The sequence below is a fragment of the Rhinoderma darwinii genome, chromosome 11, assembly GCF_050947455.1.
Source record: "Rhinoderma darwinii isolate aRhiDar2 chromosome 11, aRhiDar2.hap1, whole genome shotgun sequence".
NCBI lineage: Eukaryota > Metazoa > Chordata > Amphibia > Anura > Rhinodermatidae > Rhinoderma > Rhinoderma darwinii.
This window is the reverse complement of record NC_134697.1, coordinates 61,392,891-61,412,497: the sequence shown is the minus strand read 5'-3', so window position 1 is coordinate 61,412,497 and position 19,607 is coordinate 61,392,891. Positions and strand designations below refer to the sequence as shown.

Below are 19,607 nucleotides of genomic sequence, written 5' to 3'. Positions count from 1 at the left end.
TAATCGTCTATGTTAAGCAGGAGGTGGAGTGCTCCGATGCTTCCAGCAAGGTAACACCGTGTTTTCTTTGTTTTTCGCAGTTTGCTAGACCAGATTCCAGAGCTGTTTGCAGACACAAGAGAAACAGAGACTGTTTTTGCACCTGTTATTCAAGCTGGTTTGGAAGCTCTGAAGGTAAAAAAAAACCCAGAAGGTAATACTTGTCTATAAAGTTGTCGTTCCCTGCAGCTCTGCAGTCATTTTTGTGTTTTCTTTCTAGGCAGCAGACTGCGCTGGTAAACTCTTTGTTTTTCACACAACTCTTCCTATTGCTGAAGCACCAGGAAAGCTGAAGAACAGAGATGATAAAAAACTCCTTAATACAGATAAAGAAAAGGTATCTATAGAAACCTGTTATTAACTGCACTCCAACCTGATGTTACGGCAAATTGCTTTAATCCAACAACAATGGGGCGGTACGGTTGCTAGCTTATTAAAGAGGCTCTGTCACCAGATTTTGCAACCCCTATCTCCTATTGCAGCAAATAGGCGCTGCAATGTAGATTACAGTAACGTTTTTATTTTTAAAAAACGAGCATTTTTGGCCAAGTTATGACCATTTTTGTATTTATGCAAATGAGGCTTGCAAAAGTACAACTGGGCGTGTTTAAAGTAAAAGTCCAACTGGGCATGTATTATGTGCGTACATCGGGGCGTTTTTACTTCTTTTACTAGCTGGGCGTTCTGACAAGAAGTATCATCCACTTCTCTTCAGAACGCCCAGCTTCTGGCAGATCAGACACACAGCGTGTTCTCGAGAGATCACGCTGTGACGTCACTCACTTCCTGCCCCAGGTCCTGCATCGTGTCGGACGAGCGAGGACACATCGGCACCAGAGGCTACAGTTGATTCTGCAGCAGCATCAGCGTTTGCAGGTAAGTCGATGTAGCTACTTACCTGCAAACCCTGATGCTGCTGCAGAATCAACTGTAGCCTCTGGTGCCGATGTGGCCGACACGATGCAGGACCTGGGCAGGAAGCGAGTGACGTGTCAGCGTGATCTCTCGAGAACACGCTGTGTGTCTGCACTGCCAGAAGCTGGGTGTTAACGAACAGAAGTGGATGATGCTGATTCGTCAGCATCATACACTCCCATTCCTAACGCCCAGCTAGTAAAAGTAGTAAACACGCCCCGATGTACGCACATAATACACGCCCAGTTGGACTTTTACTGTAAACACGCCCAGTTGTACTTTTGCAAGCCTCATTTGCATAAATACAAAAATGGTCATAACTTGGCCAAAAATGCTAGTTTTTTAAAAATTAAAAACGTTACTGTTATCTACATTGCAGCGCCGATTTGCAAAATCTGGTGACAGAGCCTCTTTAAATATTCTGGATTAACGGACGGTCATAGAAACATGTTCAAAAATCCTTAGGATAGAAAAAAAAAAAGTCCTAAATGTGATGTTACCACAAAATATACCACTATGATTTTTACATAAAGTTGCCCATACCCTCCATTGGACTCTCTGAAGTCTTCAGCTTTATAGCCAACAAAGCTGCCAAAATAAAAAAACAAAGCATTTGAAAGATAAAAACCATCAGAAAAGTTTAATCCAGTAATTGCGTCCTGTTCACCGCAAGACAACCACCAGCCCTAATAGAGATGCATGGATAAAGCGGAAAATATTTAGGGCTTGGTTTAAAAATAAATCGTTCCTTATTATATCCTGTCTTATTTTCTGCAGACTCTCTTCCAACCTCAAACAACGTTCTATAATAACCTGGCCAAGGATTGTGTCGCTCAGGGCTGCTGTGTGGACCTGTTCCTCTTTCCAAACCAGTATGTAGATGTCGCCACACTTGGTGGTGTTCCATATCAAACTGGGGGCTCCATCTACAAATACACTTTCTTTCAGGTAAGCATTTTAATGTATGGTTTTCAAGCTATAGCTTTTTAATAAATAAAAATAAAAAATTCTGTTTATATGCATCTTATTCCATCCATGATATACTTTGTAGATCCATTATGGACGTTTCTATTAACAAATAATGTATTCGAGCAATTGGGCAGACTATGTTCCTCTGTAAAATTGAATTGCTTTTCTCATTAATATCAATGCACCGTGGGGATAGGTCCCTGCCACTAGGTGGCTAACCATAGCTGTATGCCCTTCAGTCCTCTCCTTTTGAACATTTACATAAAGCATTTCTTGGGGACCTTTCCTGTAAGGTCACATTTCTTGTGGCCATTACTTCAATCTGGAGAGTCTCCGAGTTGGCTGCCCTCTTCTGTAGATTTCCTTCCTTGTGCTTCAGGAGGATAAGGTGGTGTTATGGCTTGTTCCTTTCTCCCTCCTAAAAGTAGCTCTGCCTATCACTTTATTGAGGACATAGTCCTTCCCTCTGTCCGGCTCCCTCCCATCCTCAGGAGCATTCACATCACACTCTCTTGACTTGTCAGTGCTGTGTGCATCTACATTGCTGTTTACTGAGTCTTTCCAGCGGTCAGGCTTTTGATTCATCATTCCCGAAGGTCACGCAAGAGGCATCAAAAGCGACCATATTTGTTGGACTGGATCTGTGATCACGGAATCCTATTGATTCAAGGGCAAGATTTCTCCGTTTCGGGTCACTGCCTACTTCACGCGGTCTGACGTTGCTACCTGGGTGGTCTAACATCAGCCTGCAAGGCCTGTTCCTCGATTCCTACTCTTACCAAATTCTACCAGGTTTATGGCATGGTGTCTTCGGATGACAGCTTGGACCGCAAGATACTTCAAGGGAACCGGTCACCAGCATTTCACCTATTGAACTTATCCCTCACTGGCCGCTGCTATCAAAAGTTCATTGCCGTTATCCCCTCTCCTAAACTCCTCCTCCGACTGTAACTAACGGTCTGCAAACATTTTGCGCCTTTTATCGTAATAATCCGGTGTCCCTTTGTGCGCACACACCAGAAGAGGACATCAATGCACAAGCGTGGGATTTTGTGTGTGCTGGGGGAAGGCGAGGAACTGTCAATCAAAAGTAAGGAGGCGGGAAAAACCCGGAAAGACTTGAGGAATAAAGATCTGACTCTTTTCTGCTCATTAGCATACGGTGCGAGAACACTAAAAAGCTGAATACTAAAGCTACAGAGCCGACTAAGAAGACAATTATAGGTTATATAAATTATTTTTCACCCACTACCACCAGGTATCGCTGGTTTAATAGGTGAAATGCTGGTGACAGGTTCCCTTTAAATCTACTTTGTGCTAGGCAAACTGCAAGGCAGGCCTTTTTATTCTCCCACTGCAGGGACGGCTTTAGGATGTCCCATTGTGCGGTGTCCCCCATGATTTTAACTAGAAAACTTGATTTTTCTACTAATCCCAAAAAGTTTTTTTTTTTTTGTTAATTTCCTTGGGAGCCAGATCCTGCCCTCTTTGGGGTTCTTCGTGGACGCAGGCTTTCTGGTTGTTTGGTTCAGTTTCTCCCAGGAGTAGGATTTGTTTAATTTCTGATGTTTCTCCATGTGGGCTTTCTATAGCCTAGTGCCTGTGGTAGACGCTTCATAGGAGGAGTCAAGACTTATTTTTTTTTTTTTATTATTCTGCTTAGTGGCAGGGATCTATACCCACAAAACTGTCCAATGATTCCAACAAAAGGACTTTGAGTTGAGTACAGACATCCAATTTTTCTATAATCCTCGCTTTTTCTTTCCGTGATAGATGGAAACTGATAAGGAGAGGTTTTTGAATGATCTTCGCAGAGATGTCCAGAAAGATATTGGTTTTGATGCCGTTATGAGGGTCCGAACGAGCACTGGTGAGAATTTTTTTTCTTTTTTGTATACTTGTTTTTTATTAGATTTATTTTTTCTCTGTTCACATTTGTTTTCTTCGCAAAAATAAAAACAAAACATAAAGCATAACACTTACAACATCAAGGATGGGAATAATGTTGCTTACTTGAATATAGTTAGGTTTCAGAGGGTTATTAAAGGGAAGAAAAAAGGTAATTCGTCATAGTTTCCAGTTCTCCAAAAATCTACCCGTTTTGAATTTGTTCCTTGCTATCATGTATTCATACTTACATTATTAAAAAAGTTTGTGTTAATTATGAGTTATGGCTGGGATATTATCTGATTTCCACACAGTATATGTTTTATAACATGGGAGCCTATGGGTGACGGATGCTGCTGTACGGCATCCACCACAGGTATACATTAAACGTATACCTCAGGGAGCTCCCGACATCGCTGTCCATATTGGGATAAGGAAGTCGGGAATGTCCACAGTGTTGGAGTCTCTGGGCAGAGCGCTGTTAGATGGCTCTGGCCCCCTGAAAACTCCTGAAGTCACTGTTCATGCATGGATAGTGATGTCAGGAGGAGTGCTGGAGTACCCAAGCAGAGCATCAGCCGAATCCAGCGATGGGGAACTCTTGAAGACACTGTCCATAAATGGACAGTGACTTCAGTAGTGTTGCCAGGACCAGTACCCAGGCATATGCCATACAGTGGGATATGTTTCGGCCTTTTGTCAGGGGGCTTCCCTATACCTCCGACGGAAGCCCGTAACGTGATGTGAATAGGGCCTAAGTGATAATGATTTTGGTCTGGAAGTCTTTGTTTATTATTTGGAAGACCTTTTGTGTACAGTAAAATATCACATCACTTCTATTCTAGGCATCCGGGCAACGGACTTTTTTGGGGCTTTTTACATGAGCAACACCACAGATATTGAACTAGCAGGGCTGGATTGTGATAAAACCGTAACCGTTGAATTCAAGCATGATGATAAACTCAATGAAGATACTGGTGCCCTTCTCCAGGTAGGATATGGATGGGTGGATTAACTAATATTGCAGTGTAATATGATTCTACTGTGTAATGTGGAACAGCATCTCCTCAAATGGAATAAATTAACCATTTAGTAACTCATTATTCATAAATGGGAGAACTATGGTAGTGAATTGATAGGATCTCAGCAGACTACATGTAAAATGCTGAGCTCGACTCCTGTCTTCTGCTTTGTATAGCATTCGTTGTTTTGTTATAATGAGCATTAGATCATGATATATTGTGAATATTTCATTAACCACTAATTGGACGCATATTGAATTTACACACCTTAACCCCATTGGCGACATCCACCGCTATATATTATACATTTACAGATAACTCTGATCTTGGCCATTTAATCAGTGAGAAGCCACGGTCCATAGCGACTGCAGCATGTAAGCCATTAGAGGGGGGGGGGGCTTCTCGGTCATCCCATTGATTCCCCTTGATGCGATCACAGAGTGCTTATGGATTGACATTGCAGCCAGGGGCCTAGTGAAAGCCCCCAGATCTGCCATGTTAGTACTCGTATTAATTGGTTTTCAATGGGGTTTCTGTCATAGTTAAGTTTCTGTTTGTCTGCGTTTTACAAGTTTCCATCAGGATTTGTTTTTGCAACAGGGCAGACAAACAAGTACTGTCTTGCTTTCTGTCCTGTTGGACAACAGAATCCCGTTTTCTGTACAATGCTAGTCTATGGCAACAGGCTGCTATATGATGGGCATCCTGTTTTTAAAACTGGTTTTATTTTTTTAACATGATAAAAAAAAACAGGGCTTTTGAACCGGATGCTCAAATGTGATGTGAACTAGCCTTAATAGGAGGTTAACCTGTTAGTGACCGCCAATACGCCTTTCACAGCAGTTATTAGTGGGCTTTATTCTGATGCATAAGCCTTTTTAGGGTGCTGCATCAGAATGAGTAAACAGAGCAGGGAGCCGTCAAATCTCCCTGCTCTGTTACCAGAGGTAGCTGAGGGCTCCCCCATCCCTGCTCGAACGTGTATTTTGGCCAAAATACGCAAGCTCGCAACCCACGTCAAGGGTCCTCACCGTCTTGCAAGTCCCTACACTAGAACTTTTCGTTCCCTATATTAAAGCAATTCACCAAGATGGGACATACTAATACACATAAAAACAGGCCATACTTACTAAATGGGCAGGTTAACACCAGTTCCAAACAGGAGGCAGACAAACCACAAATGCTACATAGGGAGAGCTTGCGTATTTTGGCCAAAATATCCGCTAGTCCCTCATGTTTATCATGTATACTTTTTTCAGGAGGCAGCCAGGTCTCATAATGCTGGGGGACAATAGTGTGCCATTGTCTGGTGTAGCGGGCAGGGCAGCCCGCCTGATCTAATAGTATGGGCGTGACGTAATAGGCTGTGATCCGGCAAGATAAACATTGGCGTGCGACCGACACATTGTTTGCAGCTTTGGTTGTGTGCAGTGATGACACTGAGCAGCCACTCCTCTGAAGACTAGTGGAAGTGGCTATCACTAGCATATTATACCTGTGTACTCTCCCCCTATGTAGCATTTGTGGTTTGTCTGCCTCCTGTTGGGAACTGGTGTTAACCTGCCCATTTAGTAAGTATGGCCTGTTTTTATGTTTTTAAATATATATAATGAAAAGTAAAGAAAAAAACATTTTCCATTTTTTTTTACGTAAAATTATGTCAATAATAAAATAAATTAACATAATGGGTATTGCTGCGTGTTTAACTATTCGGACTATTAAAATATAATGTTTTTTTTATCCCGCGCGGTGAACACTGTCAAACATAAAGAATGCCCGAATTGCTGTGTTTTTGGTCACCTTGCCTCCCAAAAAAAGGACACACAATCTTCTTCTTTTTATTTATTTATTTTTTAAAAAAGTAGTAAAACATAAACTAAATTTGCTATTGCCATACAGACCCACAGAATAAGTTAACGTGTCATTTTACTGCATGGTGACACCGTAAAATCAAAACCCAATAAACAATAGCGCAGTTGCTTTTTATTATTTTCCATTTTACCCCAAAATTTCTCGGTGCATTATATAGTACATTAGGTGGTGCCATTAAACTTGCCCTGCAAAAAAAAAAAAATAAGCCCTCATATTTGGCTACATCAACAGAAAAATAGAAAAAAGTTATGGCTCTTGTAAGGCGTGGAGGAAAAAGCTAAAACGGGCTGCTATGCCAAAGAGTTAATACAGCCATAAATAAACTTTTACCAATCAAAAAAATGCTATTTGATTACTGTCACTTTATTTTTATTTTTTCCTGTTTTCATCAAATCACATAATTGTGTGTTTGGGAATTCACGATATGTGCCCATAAACCACTAATAATTTTATTGGGGTGTTCAGAAAAATGTTTATAATAATGTAGAGCTGCGTTTTTATCAACTATTTTTCTTCATTTTTTTTTTTATTTTTTTTTTTCACGCTTATAGTATGAATTAGCATGAAATGTGATCGGCGTGGATATCTGTAGCCTCCAAGTCTATTGGTAGAGAAAACAACTGCTTGCTTTACCTATGGAGGGACCTTACACATGAAATCCAGTGACCATCTGTGTATTATTACCCAGGGGAGGAAACTCTTACTGCAATGTCTCTTCCTCTGTATCAAACCGGACCCGTCCCCTGCCCTGACATTTCTGTTTTAGTAAGTACTTGCATTCCCCATAAAATGACAATTCTGGAGCATCTTTTTGACGTTCTGCCATACAGGTTATTTCTCCTGTATGTATAAATTGACAGCTGGGCGTTACCGTTGCTCTTTATAATGGGGCGTGTCCCTACACTCTGACCCTGTCCAATCAGTGCGGAGTAGTGCACTCTGTGGGGGATACACCCGAATACCCAGTTGTCAATTTATTCATACATTTCCGGGAGGAATAATAGAGGACTGGCATAATGCAGAGTTCTAAGAAAAGAGGTTCCTGCATTTTTGTTTCATGGGGAATATAATTATTTACTAAAACAGCCGTGTAAGGAGAGCTGACAATAATAATATTATGACAATGTTCATGCTGTTCAATGTTCTTCTGGCAGACAAGGAAGTGAATATTTGGAGTCTCGCTTATTTCCCATTCTGTGTGTTCTGTTTCTTTTAGTGTGCTATACTGTACACCAGCTGTGGGGGGCAGCGCAGACTTCGTATACACAACATGGCTTTGAATTGCTGCACGCAGCTGGCGGATTTATATCGAAACTGTGAGACTGACACTCTTATCAACTACTTTGCCAAGTTTGGTAAGTCTCTTGCCACATTTATCCTCTGTACAATAGGCTAGCATTACAACTTGTTGCCACATTAACTGTTTGGGTTGGTGGTCTATGCAGCTATACGTTGTAAATTCACAAGAGGTATGATTTATAGGCTATGCCGTGTGTCATGTATAGTAACAGCCAAGCTTAGTCTAAAACAAGTAAAGTTGCATAGTTCTGGTAAACCTAATATATGCGTTTATAGTAAACTGGCGTGGAGGGGGTTAATATGGTCCAGCATGACGTTATCTCCCCACATTCATGATTGATGGTACCTCCGTTTCACTACATTTCAACATCTAATACAGTTTTGGCTCCGCACTCCCATCTGGCAATAGTGCTGTAATTAGTTTGTCACCAAGACGATTCCTACCTATATCATTTAAAACTGGGTGATGAGAATTATTATTATTTTTTTTTTCCCCTCAAAGTTTTGAAGTGGTAGTATTGTAATGTAAAGTTATGATCGTTCTAATAAATGGCTTTTGCGCGCCTTTGTAGGCATTAGAAATTCACAAGGGTTCCAGGCTGTGACAGTCACACGAGCGTGTCTGATTTGTGTCGGCAGGAACTGATTGTTGTTCATGCATATGAATGTCTGTGGTTTCTGTGTTCGTTTTTCTCCTCTGCACGCACGTCCTGGTTTAAGGTATTTTTTATTTTATTTTTGGAGGGGGTTCTGCATTTCTTTAGCAACGGATGCATGAAAATTGGACAGCACACGGATGTCGTCTGTGTGCTGTCCGTGTTTTTTATTTTGTTTTTTTTGTCCCCTCCCCGCACTCAAGCTAATGGGAGAGTCTGGTCTGCACAACCTGACCAAAATAGGACGTGCTGTGAGTCACTCGCAACGGATGTGAGGGGAAAAAAAACGGATGTGTGAATAGCCCCGTTTGATTGCATGGGTCCACGTGCTGTCCATTGTTAAAACGGACCGCACGCTGACTAGAAACGTGCTCTTGTGAATAAGGCCTTACGGTGCATTCCCCGTTTTGCTGAATGCAGTCAACAGGCTTATCAGACACGCACCTCTAGTCTCCGCTGAGCTCCTAGAACTTTGTATGTGGATTCACTCTAAATTCTAAAAACTTAAAGGGTTTCCCCACTATGGGCATTTATGGTATAACTACAGTATATGCCATAAATGTTTAATAGGTGGGGGGTCCTCCTACATCTAGGCCCCAACTACTGTGATAATGGGGATCACTTGATCTATATTCCACCAAGTGAGAAGAGCCGCATTCATGTGAAGGTCGAACGCAAAAGTGGCTGCGCTTCTCTGCGACTCTTTCCTTTCAAGTGTATGGGAATTACCGAAACAAGAGGCTGGGGACTTCCCTTTTTTTTTTTTTTTTTTTCAAGTAGGTGCACATCCCATATGTGGGACACTCATCTATCAGACCTTTTATAGTGGGAAAAACTCTTTAAGAATTTCCTTCTAAAATTTGTGCCCTCTTACATTGGTTATTAAAACCTTTTATGAGTCTATATCCATCTTGCAATGGCTGCTTGAAGCTGAAATCTGCCCCATCTCATAGAGCGCCCATCATCTCATAGAGCGCCCATCATCTCATAGAGCGCCCATCATCTCCAGCTGATTTCACAAACCTGCCGTTGAGCTTGGTGTTCTCCATGCGCCTGCAGTCCCCAGATCTCCATCCATTACAGCACTTCTGAGATGTGGTGGAACAGGAGATTTGCAGCATAAATGGGCAGAAAACAGATCTGTAGCTCGTGTTCAATATTGGCCCAAATCTTTTTCTTACAAGGTCTTCAGACTGTTCTAAGTCTCCCTACTGTGCAGATTACATGGAGATGGAAGTCTCCTGTGATTTGTGCACATGAAGTCCTATAAGTACTGGCTGGTGTGCCGTTCATGCCATTCTTTGTCAGTATAATGTACAGGCGCTCCGTTGTCTCTATTGTAAAACGACCCTTATGTTTTCTTATGACTACTAAACAAGTTTCTATCTATTTTTGCAGCTTACAGGGGAGTTCTAAATAACCCAACAAAGACTGTCCGAGACTCCCTTATCAATCAGTGTGCACAAATCCTGGCCTGTTATCGCAAGAACTGTGCTAGCCCTTCATCTGCTGGACAGGTAAAATGCCATCCATAGGCAAATGGCTTATGTTTGTCTTTTTCCTCCATGTTTTGAGGTATATAGAAATAACTCACTATTAGTATTTTCCTTTGTTCTAGCTGATCCTCCCGGAGTGTATGAAGCTGCTTCCTGTCTACCTGAACTGTATACTCAAAAGTGATGTGTTGCAGCCCGGTTCTGAGGTGACCATCGATGACCGGGCCTATGTCCGTCAGCTCATTTCTTCCATGGATGCTGCGGACACCAATGTATTTTTCTACCCAAGACTTTTGCCTTTTGTAAGTGCTTTTTTTTTACTCCATATGGGATATAAAATTTCACCCACTGGGGTCAGTGTAGAGAAATGTCGAGTATTTGCCACCACTATCTGCATATTGCATCCAAGCATCATATACCCCTTGGTGCTGAGACCTAAAAATACATTGTAACTTCAATAGCAGCTCCTGCTTAACCACTTAACGACTGCCGATACACCTTTTTACAGCAGTTGTTAAGCAGCCTTAGTCTACAGCGTCGCCTTTTTACGCAAGTGTAAAATAAGTCTGGTGTTAAATTGCAGTGCGTCCAACGGTCTAATGGCAGCTGAGCTCAGTGACAAGTGAAATTGCCTTTGTGTAATGTGGTTCTCCAGTTAGGCGTCTAGAAGTCAGTCTTTATATAAACACCATTATTGCGAAGAGCTTGTGAATATTCTTTGATTGTGGATATTTTTTATTTTCTGTACGTGATTATGGGGGCTGCAATCTTGCCTGAACTGCTATTAACAGCATTTTGAAATCTGCTTTACAGCAGCCATGTAAACGATAGGAAACTCTAGTCTGGAGCTGACCTATTTACCTCTGAGTTTTCTAGGCATGCTTTGTGACCTGTGCAGAGGTCATTCTGCAGGGAGGGGGAAGAGGGGAGATGTGTCCATCATTATCAATGGGGGATCCTGTGCTACCTATATAGGGGTGTTACCTGTCATTGTAATCCTGCCTGTGATAACGAGATGACTGCTGAGAAGTGATCTCTACAGAACAGGAAGTGTCAGTCTATTGTGAGGCTCAGTGGTCACAGTCAAAGCTGCAAGATGTGCCGATTATTTTATAATATACATAATGACATAGAAAATAAAAACCAAAAATAATGGCCAAAAATTATTTTTAAAAAAATGTTTAACTGAGAAACCCGATTTAAACAATAGGTTCTTTTCTGATGACCCATTCCCTTTAAGGATCGACCAAACAATGAGTTATTAAAGCCAACAACATTACAAGTGATTTGAGTCAGAAATTAAATTGGATTTCTTTTTATGGGCTGAAGAAGTGTCTTTTTACCTTAATATCTGTATAACTATGATGTCTTTTTGCAGTCCAAAGTCGATCCTGCCAGCGATTCTCTGCCTGTGGCTCTCAGAACTTCAGAAGAACGTCTCTCCAAGGGCGACATATATTTGCTTGAGAATGGCTTGAATTTATTTATCTGGGTTGGTGCCAATGTACAGCAGGCCCTCATACAAAACCTCTTTGGCGTTTCTTCTTTTAGCCTGATCGACTGCAGCATGGTAAGTTAGAGGATGTGTAAATATATCTGAAGTTGCAGACAGTCACTACACGGATAATCTAATATTACATGATGACCATTTAAATAGACGACCGTATAATATGTGGTGGTGTCGAGTCTGATGAACAGGAGCCACTCTTTGCAGAAACCCTCTGTTCCGGCTCATAGAGGGGCATATACGAGGGAGGCAGTCAAAACACCACTAAATAGGGGTAGAGACGACAATCCTGCTTCAAGCCACACTAGGAAAATGAACTTTAATACAAACGCACTGAATGTAAAGTGTTCGCCTTCTCCGCTCTAACCTCTCCCTTCTTGAATGACTGCTCTACTAGTACTCCGCGAACAGAAGGGAGGGTTACAGTGGAGAAGCGAGACACTTCACATTCGGCAGGTGAGGATTAAACGTTCATTTCCCTAGTGTGGCTTGCAGCATGATCACTGACATAGGTTTGATTAAACTTGTCTACTTTGCCCCTATGCAGTGGAGATCGCAGTGTAGGGGGGCCAAAAGTCATGTCCGGCTCACTTTAGGCGCGGTCAGTACTCGTCAAAGACCGCTTACCAATAGTAGAATTACCCATGACCACTAAACTTTTTCTATATAATCTAGGACTTTGAACTTTACCACTACACACATTACTGCCCAATAAACTGGTACAGACAGTGTGTGTTCAAAGTAATTCCTCCATTGTTTTTTTGGTATTGTTTTTATGTTCAGTGCTGTAAAAATGGCATATTAACGTTATTCTTTCGGTCAGAACAATAACTGCAATACCAAATCATATTATTTTTTATGTCTTTACTAATTTAGCAACATAAAAACCATGTGTTAAAAAAAAATAAAAAAAAATAGTTTTGTCTCACCATATTCTGCCAACCCCAAACATATTTTATTTTTCGGTTTCGAGATCTCTGTCAGAGCTTAGATTTTATTGCATTTTTTTTTATGAGGCGAGCTGACCAAAAAACAGCAATTCTAGAATTTTAAATTTATTTATTTTTTTTCATATTTACGTGCGGGTGAAATAACATTTATATTTTCATTTTATAGGAGAGTTACAGAAGCAGCAATACTAACTATGTTTCTTTTTTTATTGTTTAAATAATTTTACAGAAAAATTACGGAATAGGGGAAGGTTTTTTGTTTACTTTTTGTGTTAATTTCTCAAACATTATTAAACTTTTTTGAAAATGTATAATTCATTTTTTTTGGTCTTACTAGGGGACTTTTGTATTGCAGTGTATTGTTCATTTTGTGTTCTCCTAACACTGCTTAATAGGAGGACCAAGATGGCAGACCAGGGGCCTTCATTAGGTCCCCAGGCTGCCATGACAACCCATTGGCAACGTGCAATTCTGTCATGGGGGGTGATAGGATGACAGAGAATGCCCCCCTTTAAAATCTTACAAGCTGTGGTCGCTGTTGACCGTGGCATCTGAGTAGTTAAACTGCTGGGATGGGCGTGATCTCCGATCCCGGTCATTAGAGGGAGGTGTCACTTGTAATATACATCTCCTGAGCCCGCTCCATGCATACCCCACCTGACTGGCGGCAAATGTCGGGAAGCGGTTAAGGGAGGAACTGCTAGGATATTTTTTTATTTTTTTTTGTTATGTCCCCCCTTTTTAGGCAATGTTCACTTGCTTCTCTGTTTTATATAAATCCTATTTTGTGGTATAAATTAAGATCCTAGTTTTGAAAGTATGTATGTTGGATGTATCTCGGGACTAATACAATTACATGTGAATTTTCTATTGTTTAGAGTGCTTTACCAGTCCTGGATAATCCGGTCTCAAATAAAATGCATGCCATTGTTACCATGTTCAGAGCACAGAGACCAAGATACATGAAGGTAAGAAAAATAGTTGTGTAGTCCTTTTATTTGACCCTCTTTCCACTTCGTTTTATAAACCTATTAGGCTTTGTTCACATCTGTGTCAGGGCTCCATTCCGATGGAGCTTTCCGTCGGAACGGAGGCTTGACTGGCACAAACTGAAACCATAGGTTTCCGTTTCCATCACCATTGATTTCAATGGTGACTGATCCGGTGCCAACGGTTTGTCTCCGTTTGTGCAAGGGTTCCCTCGTTTTGACGGGATGAATACCGTAGCCGTACTAATTACAATTCCATTACTGGATTAATTTATTATTGTAACTAATATCTGTTTTCTCTCTCGTTTTCCAGTTGCTGATCGTCAAGCAGGATGACAAGCTCGAGATGTTTTTCAAACACCTGTTGGTAGAAGACAAGAACCTAAACGGAGGAGCTTCCTATGTAGATTTCCTATGTCATATGCACAAGGAAATCCGACAGCTTCTAAGTTAGAGCTAGGAGGACATGGTGGTCCCCACCTGCAGTGACATTGGAACTATTATGCTCACCACCTTGGTCTTTTTACTATGCTACAACAAACAGGACACCTCTTAACAGATGTGCTTTCTTTCTGATTCATCCTCCCTGTCTTTATTTTAAATGAGCTCCTTCCTCCCCCGCCTTTCACTAAATTAAATAGACAAACCTAAATTGGAATTGTTTACTTTAGGAAAAGGGTCTTAACAGAGATCTGAAAAATATTTTCAAACATAATAAACAATGATACAAAGTTCTGTCTATCAAACCATTTATACTCCAGACCGTACAGGTCACTAAGGGGACATCCAATACAACTACTGCTAATATAGGAAGGGGTTTTTAACTAAGGAGTAGCCTGTGGAAATCATTACAGAATTGTATAAAAGATCTCAGATTCAATCGAATTGGAAAGGAATGGAGTGAATGGATCAGATTACTGTATTCGGAAGCCTCAATAACTGTATCTGTGCTTCGAAACATTACTTCCGAAAGTGTTCCTTTGTCCAATTCCATAAAATTAGCAATTTCACAAAACAGATTGAAATGTAATTGGTTTAAAAACAGATTGATTTCCCGTCAGCATGATTTCAGATAAACGCCCCTCACCCTCTTAAATGATCTACTCCCTCTAAATTGTGTTTTCTGTTCAGAATAAAATCATCCATATTGTAATAGACTTTACATTAGTTGTTATTGTGTGACGCTGGCTGCCCAATATACTTCAGTGCATTGTTTGCATTATTGCTCCATTCACTGATTACATTTCAGTTTATCCAATTATCAGAAAGTAAAACATGGATGGCAGAACCGAATAATAGAAATGGATGTTGCAAACTAGAACAATGGAATCCTGAATGTATACATCTGTATACAGAAATCATATAGTACAATGATGGCCAGAGGTTGAAGTAGAACTTCCACTTGTTATATACACAAACTGTCTGATAGGGACATGCAGGTTCTCAGGAAAAGATGGCCATATATTATGGATATCAGCACTGAGGAGATTCCTGAACCTGTGTGTTATGCTACTGAGAAATCAAGAATATATGTCTGTTTTTTTCTTTTTGCTTCTGCTGTTTTAAGGTTTTAAAACTGGGGACTAAATAAAGATTGGATAGATTTTGCATTTTGTTTTTTAGCTGAAATTTTTGCATAAATGGAAAAACTTGCGGAGCAGTCCTATTGAGAATTGGTTTAAAGAGGATCGGTCACTAGTTTAGTAATGCCCAATCTCCCATCTAATCTATCTAATAGATTGTCACACTGATAATGATAATGCTAGTGAAAATTGTCTCCCAAAAAGTTTATCTTAAAAGTTATGAGCTTTTTGCTAAATATGCTAATGAGGCTATACTAGACAAGTGGGAGGTAACAGCAGCAATTCTCCTGAGGCCCCATGCACATGACTGTAAAAATCGTCCGCAATTACGAACCCATTCACTTCTATGGTCCACGGACACCTTCCCGTTTATTTACGGGAAGATGTCCGGGCTGTAGAAGTGTACCGCAAAAGATAGGACATGTCCTATGTTTTGCTTTTTACAGTCCGTACTCCCATACTTTGTATGGGAGCACAGGCTGAAAATGCGGGCGGCCGGCTGTGCCTGCAATCGCGGCATGTAATTACAGGCACTGCTGTGTGCATGAGGCCTGAGGTGGAACTACTACACAGCCTCTGACGCTGTCCTATTAGCATGAAGCTGCTTCACACAGTGTGAGAGACTGAATAGATCCCCATTCCCTACAGCCTCAAACAGCCATATCTCCGGCTGTGGACCACCTAGAACAGCGGTTCTGGTGGCATATGAAAGATTAGATTCTAATCATTCATATGGCACCAGAATTCTAGCTGTGAAACAACCGGAGGTCGGGAATAGAAGCTGTATACTATATGATCCGGCTGTGTTGCTGGGCAGGGAAGGGGGAGAAGCTCTATGATGCCAATTGACCATGTCAAACAGAAAACGTTACGCCGCCCAGAGTGAAAAGAAAGTGAAATCTCCCATTTGGCTATTAGAGCCACATTAGTATATTTAGAAAAATGCTCATAACTTTGCAAATAAGTTTTTGGAAAAAAATTACTGTAGTTATCAGCATCATAGCACCTATTAGATTAGTTAGGAGATGGGGCATTAATAATCTAGTGATCTGGCACTGCATTCATTATCTTATGTCCTAAAGAGGAAGGCACTTAGCGGTCTGCAAGCCTTAAGAATTCAGCATTCCATGCCCCATACCATCCTTGCTGCCAGCTGTCCGGTGTCGTTTTGTTGAGCGGAAGGGACAATGATATCTGAGAACAGCCATGCTCAGATGAAGTCGTCTTCAAAGCATTTAAACTGCTGTAGGACTTCATGAAGAAGTGATATTTATGGTAGATGACTGTCAGTATTTTCCCTCTTATAACAAGCATCAAAAACCACCTAGACCAGGCAGAAATAAAACAAGGTCTTAGCAGCCCTTGGTACCAGTGCTTAGTATTAATTGCTGTGTTGATTTCAAGATGGAAAAAATATAAATTATATATTAAAGATCTTTTTTTCTTGTTTGTTTTTGCCATTGTATCTTTTAAATTTGTAAAGAAATAAATACAGATTTTTTTTTTTAGTTTGAATTGCCTGTGGAAAATCAATTAAAATTGGATCTTATTATTTATGGTTTATATAAGTAGCCATTGCTAAGGAATTTAAAGGTAAAAGACTTCTGGTTCCTTCATTGGTTTACAACCCCTGGAGTATAACGTCTAATACTAGGACTATAGGTTTAGTCCCGGCCTCTGCGTGGGATAACGTCAGAAACCACCTGTCATCATTTCAGATATGCTTCGCTTTGATTGTTTTATTTGTAGGGATTCCTGCAGCCTATTTCTCAAACGCCAAATAACAATTGTTCTTTTTGCCCACATACTCCTTTAAAAAAAAAAAATGTAGCTCCACATTGACCTCCTGAAAGTGCACTGTTCTAATGTCTTTTTTTGATTGTGGGACTTAGTTTTGGTTAGAGTAAGGATGAGTAATCTTACAGCACTGTATTAAAGTGCTAAAATATGGATTGATATTTCTGCTTCCATTGTCTTGTACAGTATGCAGCAAATAAGGTTCAATAATAGAAAATACGTCTATCATACAAGGCAGATTTTTAAACCCTAAAGGCTATATAATAGAAACCTTTTTATCATTTTTTTTTTTTTTTTAAATAAAACTGCTGCTGAATGGGTAACAAAACTTTCAGAAAGCGGAGCAAGTGGTGTACAGGCTCCGTAGAAAGTCTATGAGCCCGTACACCAACTGCTCTGCTTTCCGAGAAAATCCAATCAGAAACCAAGCGGCTCAGCGCTCACTAGAGCGCTTCTGCCACTTTGTTTTAGCGATCGGTGGGATCAAAACTTCTGACATGCCTCCTATGATGTGTCAGAAGTTTTCTGAAAGTTTAGTTTCCCTTTTAATGCAACTTTTTTTATTGGTTTTAAAGAGGCTCTGTCACCAGATTTTGCAACCCCTATCTGCTATTGCAGCAGATAGGCGCTGCAATGTAGATTACAGTAACGTTTTTATTTTTAAAAAACTAGCATTTTTGGCCAAGTTATGACCATTTTTGTAGTTATGCAAATGAGGCTTGCAAAAGTCCAAGTGGGTGTGTATTATGTGCGTACATCGGGGCGTTTTTAATACTTTTACTAGCTGGGCGTTCTGATGAGAAGTATCATCCACTTCTCTTCAGAACGCCCAGCTTCTGCCAGATCACGCTGTGACGTCACTCACAGGTCCTGCATCGTGTCGGCACCAGAGGCTACAGTTGATTCTGCAGCAGCATGCGTTTGCAGGTAAGTAGCTACATCGACTTACCTGCTAACGCCGATGCTGCTGCAGAATCAACTGAAGCCTCTGGTGCCGATGTGTCCTCGCTCGTCTGACACGATGCAGGACCTGTGAGTGACGTCACAGCGTGATCTCTCGAGAACACTGCTGTGTCTGCACTGCCAGAAGCTGGGCGTTCTGTAGAGAAGTGGATGATACTTCTCGTCAGAGCGCCCAGCTAGTAAAAGTAGTAAACGCCCCGATGTACGCACATAATACACACCCACTTGGACTTTTGCAAGCCTCATTTGCATAACTACAAAAATGGTCATAACTTGGCCAAAATGCTCGTTTTTTTAAAAATAAAAACGTTACTGTAATCTACATTGCAGCGCCGATCTGCTGCAATAGCAGATAGGGGTTGCAAAATCTGGTGACAGAGCCTCTTTAATTTGTTTTGGTTTTTTTTCATTTTGAAAATACAGCTTCTATGTATCCATGATACATAGAAGCTGTAGCGCAAAGTAAAAAAAAATGAATAAAAAACAAATAGTTGCATTAAGCACCATGATAAATTGTTTTTATAAAATAAAAAAAAAGTGTTCAAAAGGTTTACATAGCCTTTAAGTCTGCTGTGTTTTAATACTGTAGACCTTCACTCAAGTCAGCTAACAGACATGGAAGTTTAACTCCTTGGAGAGACAGCCCATTTCAGTGTTTTTGTTTTTTTCCCCACCTTCCAAAAACCATAACTTTTTATTTCTTCGTCGACATAGCCGTATGGGGGCTTATTTTTTGCGGGACAAGTTTGGTAGTTTGTCATGGCTCCATTTATTGTACCACATAATGTACTGGGAAGCTGGAAAAATTACAAATTCTGACAATTAAAATGCTACGGTCATGATTGACCATGGCATTTAAGGTGTTAAATGGGCGGAATCAATATGAACTTTGATTCTGCACGCTGGAGTGAGGTGTCGGCTGTGTAACACAACCGGCGCCCGCCGAGTATGGAGCACGCTTCATACTTCCCCCTTGGCGACATTTCAGTAATAGTACGTCGTATGTTGCCAAGGGGTTAAATATATCCAGACTACCAGGCAGTAGTATGGGATCACTGCTGCATCTGAAAGGAGGAATTCTGATAATAACCTCATGTTAGAGAATGAATTGCCTTACATAAAGGCTCATCGCGTGGGCACAGGACCAGTGCCTGTACGATCAACAAAAGGAGCCCGGCAAAGATTCACCGCTGGGTTCCTGCTGTAATGTCTGGGATCAGAGAAACCGCTAAGCCCTTAGATGTTGCAGTCAATAGTGACCATGGCATCTAAGGAGCTTGATAGAGGGAGGGTGGGTGGGTGGGTACTCCCTCAGTCCATCAGCACCCTGGGATGTGCTAATAGTTACCATGGCAACCAAGGGCCTAACAAAGGATAGCAGGTCTGTCATAGGTAGAAGACTATTAAGCATTGCCAGAGCATTAAAAAAAAATAAGTATAGTGTTTGTTTTTTTTTACGTTTTAGCAGATAAACTTGTTTTCTAAAACAAAACGCCATTTTTGTTTTGCCACTTCCAGAAAACCATAACAAAGACGAAGCTGTATGAGGGCTTCTTTTGCGGGATAACTTGTAGTTTTAATTGGTACTATTTTAGGGTACATCATTTATTGAATAATCAATTTCCATATGTTTTTAAATATATTTTTTTGTGTGGTGTAAATA

At 40.8% G+C, this 19,607-nt stretch overlaps 1 protein-coding gene across 4 annotated transcripts in view; it reads left to right on the top strand.

Annotated features, from left to right (window-relative positions):
* Positions 1 to 16,633, top strand: part of SEC24C (SEC24 homolog C, COPII component) — a 40,937-nt gene extending 24,304 nt beyond the window's left edge. For all 4 annotated transcript variants that reach the window (XM_075841659.1, XM_075841660.1, XM_075841662.1 and 1 more), the window contains 11 exons: positions 81 to 174; positions 260 to 376; positions 1,732 to 1,902; positions 3,697 to 3,793; positions 4,656 to 4,801; positions 7,921 to 8,059; positions 10,058 to 10,176; positions 10,278 to 10,457; positions 11,534 to 11,725; positions 13,491 to 13,580; positions 13,915 to 16,633. In XM_075841659.1, coding sequence (XP_075697774.1) covers positions 81 to 174; positions 260 to 376; positions 1,732 to 1,902; positions 3,697 to 3,793; positions 4,656 to 4,801; positions 7,921 to 8,059; positions 10,058 to 10,176; positions 10,278 to 10,457; positions 11,534 to 11,725; positions 13,491 to 13,580; positions 13,915 to 14,055 — 1,486 coding nt within the window. In that variant the 3' untranslated portion in view covers positions 14,056 to 16,633. The remainder of the gene's footprint in view (positions 1 to 80; positions 175 to 259; positions 377 to 1,731; positions 1,903 to 3,696; positions 3,794 to 4,655; positions 4,802 to 7,920; positions 8,060 to 10,057; positions 10,177 to 10,277; positions 10,458 to 11,533; positions 11,726 to 13,490; positions 13,581 to 13,914) is intronic.
* The last annotated feature ends 2,974 nt before the right edge of the window (positions 16,634 to 19,607 follow it).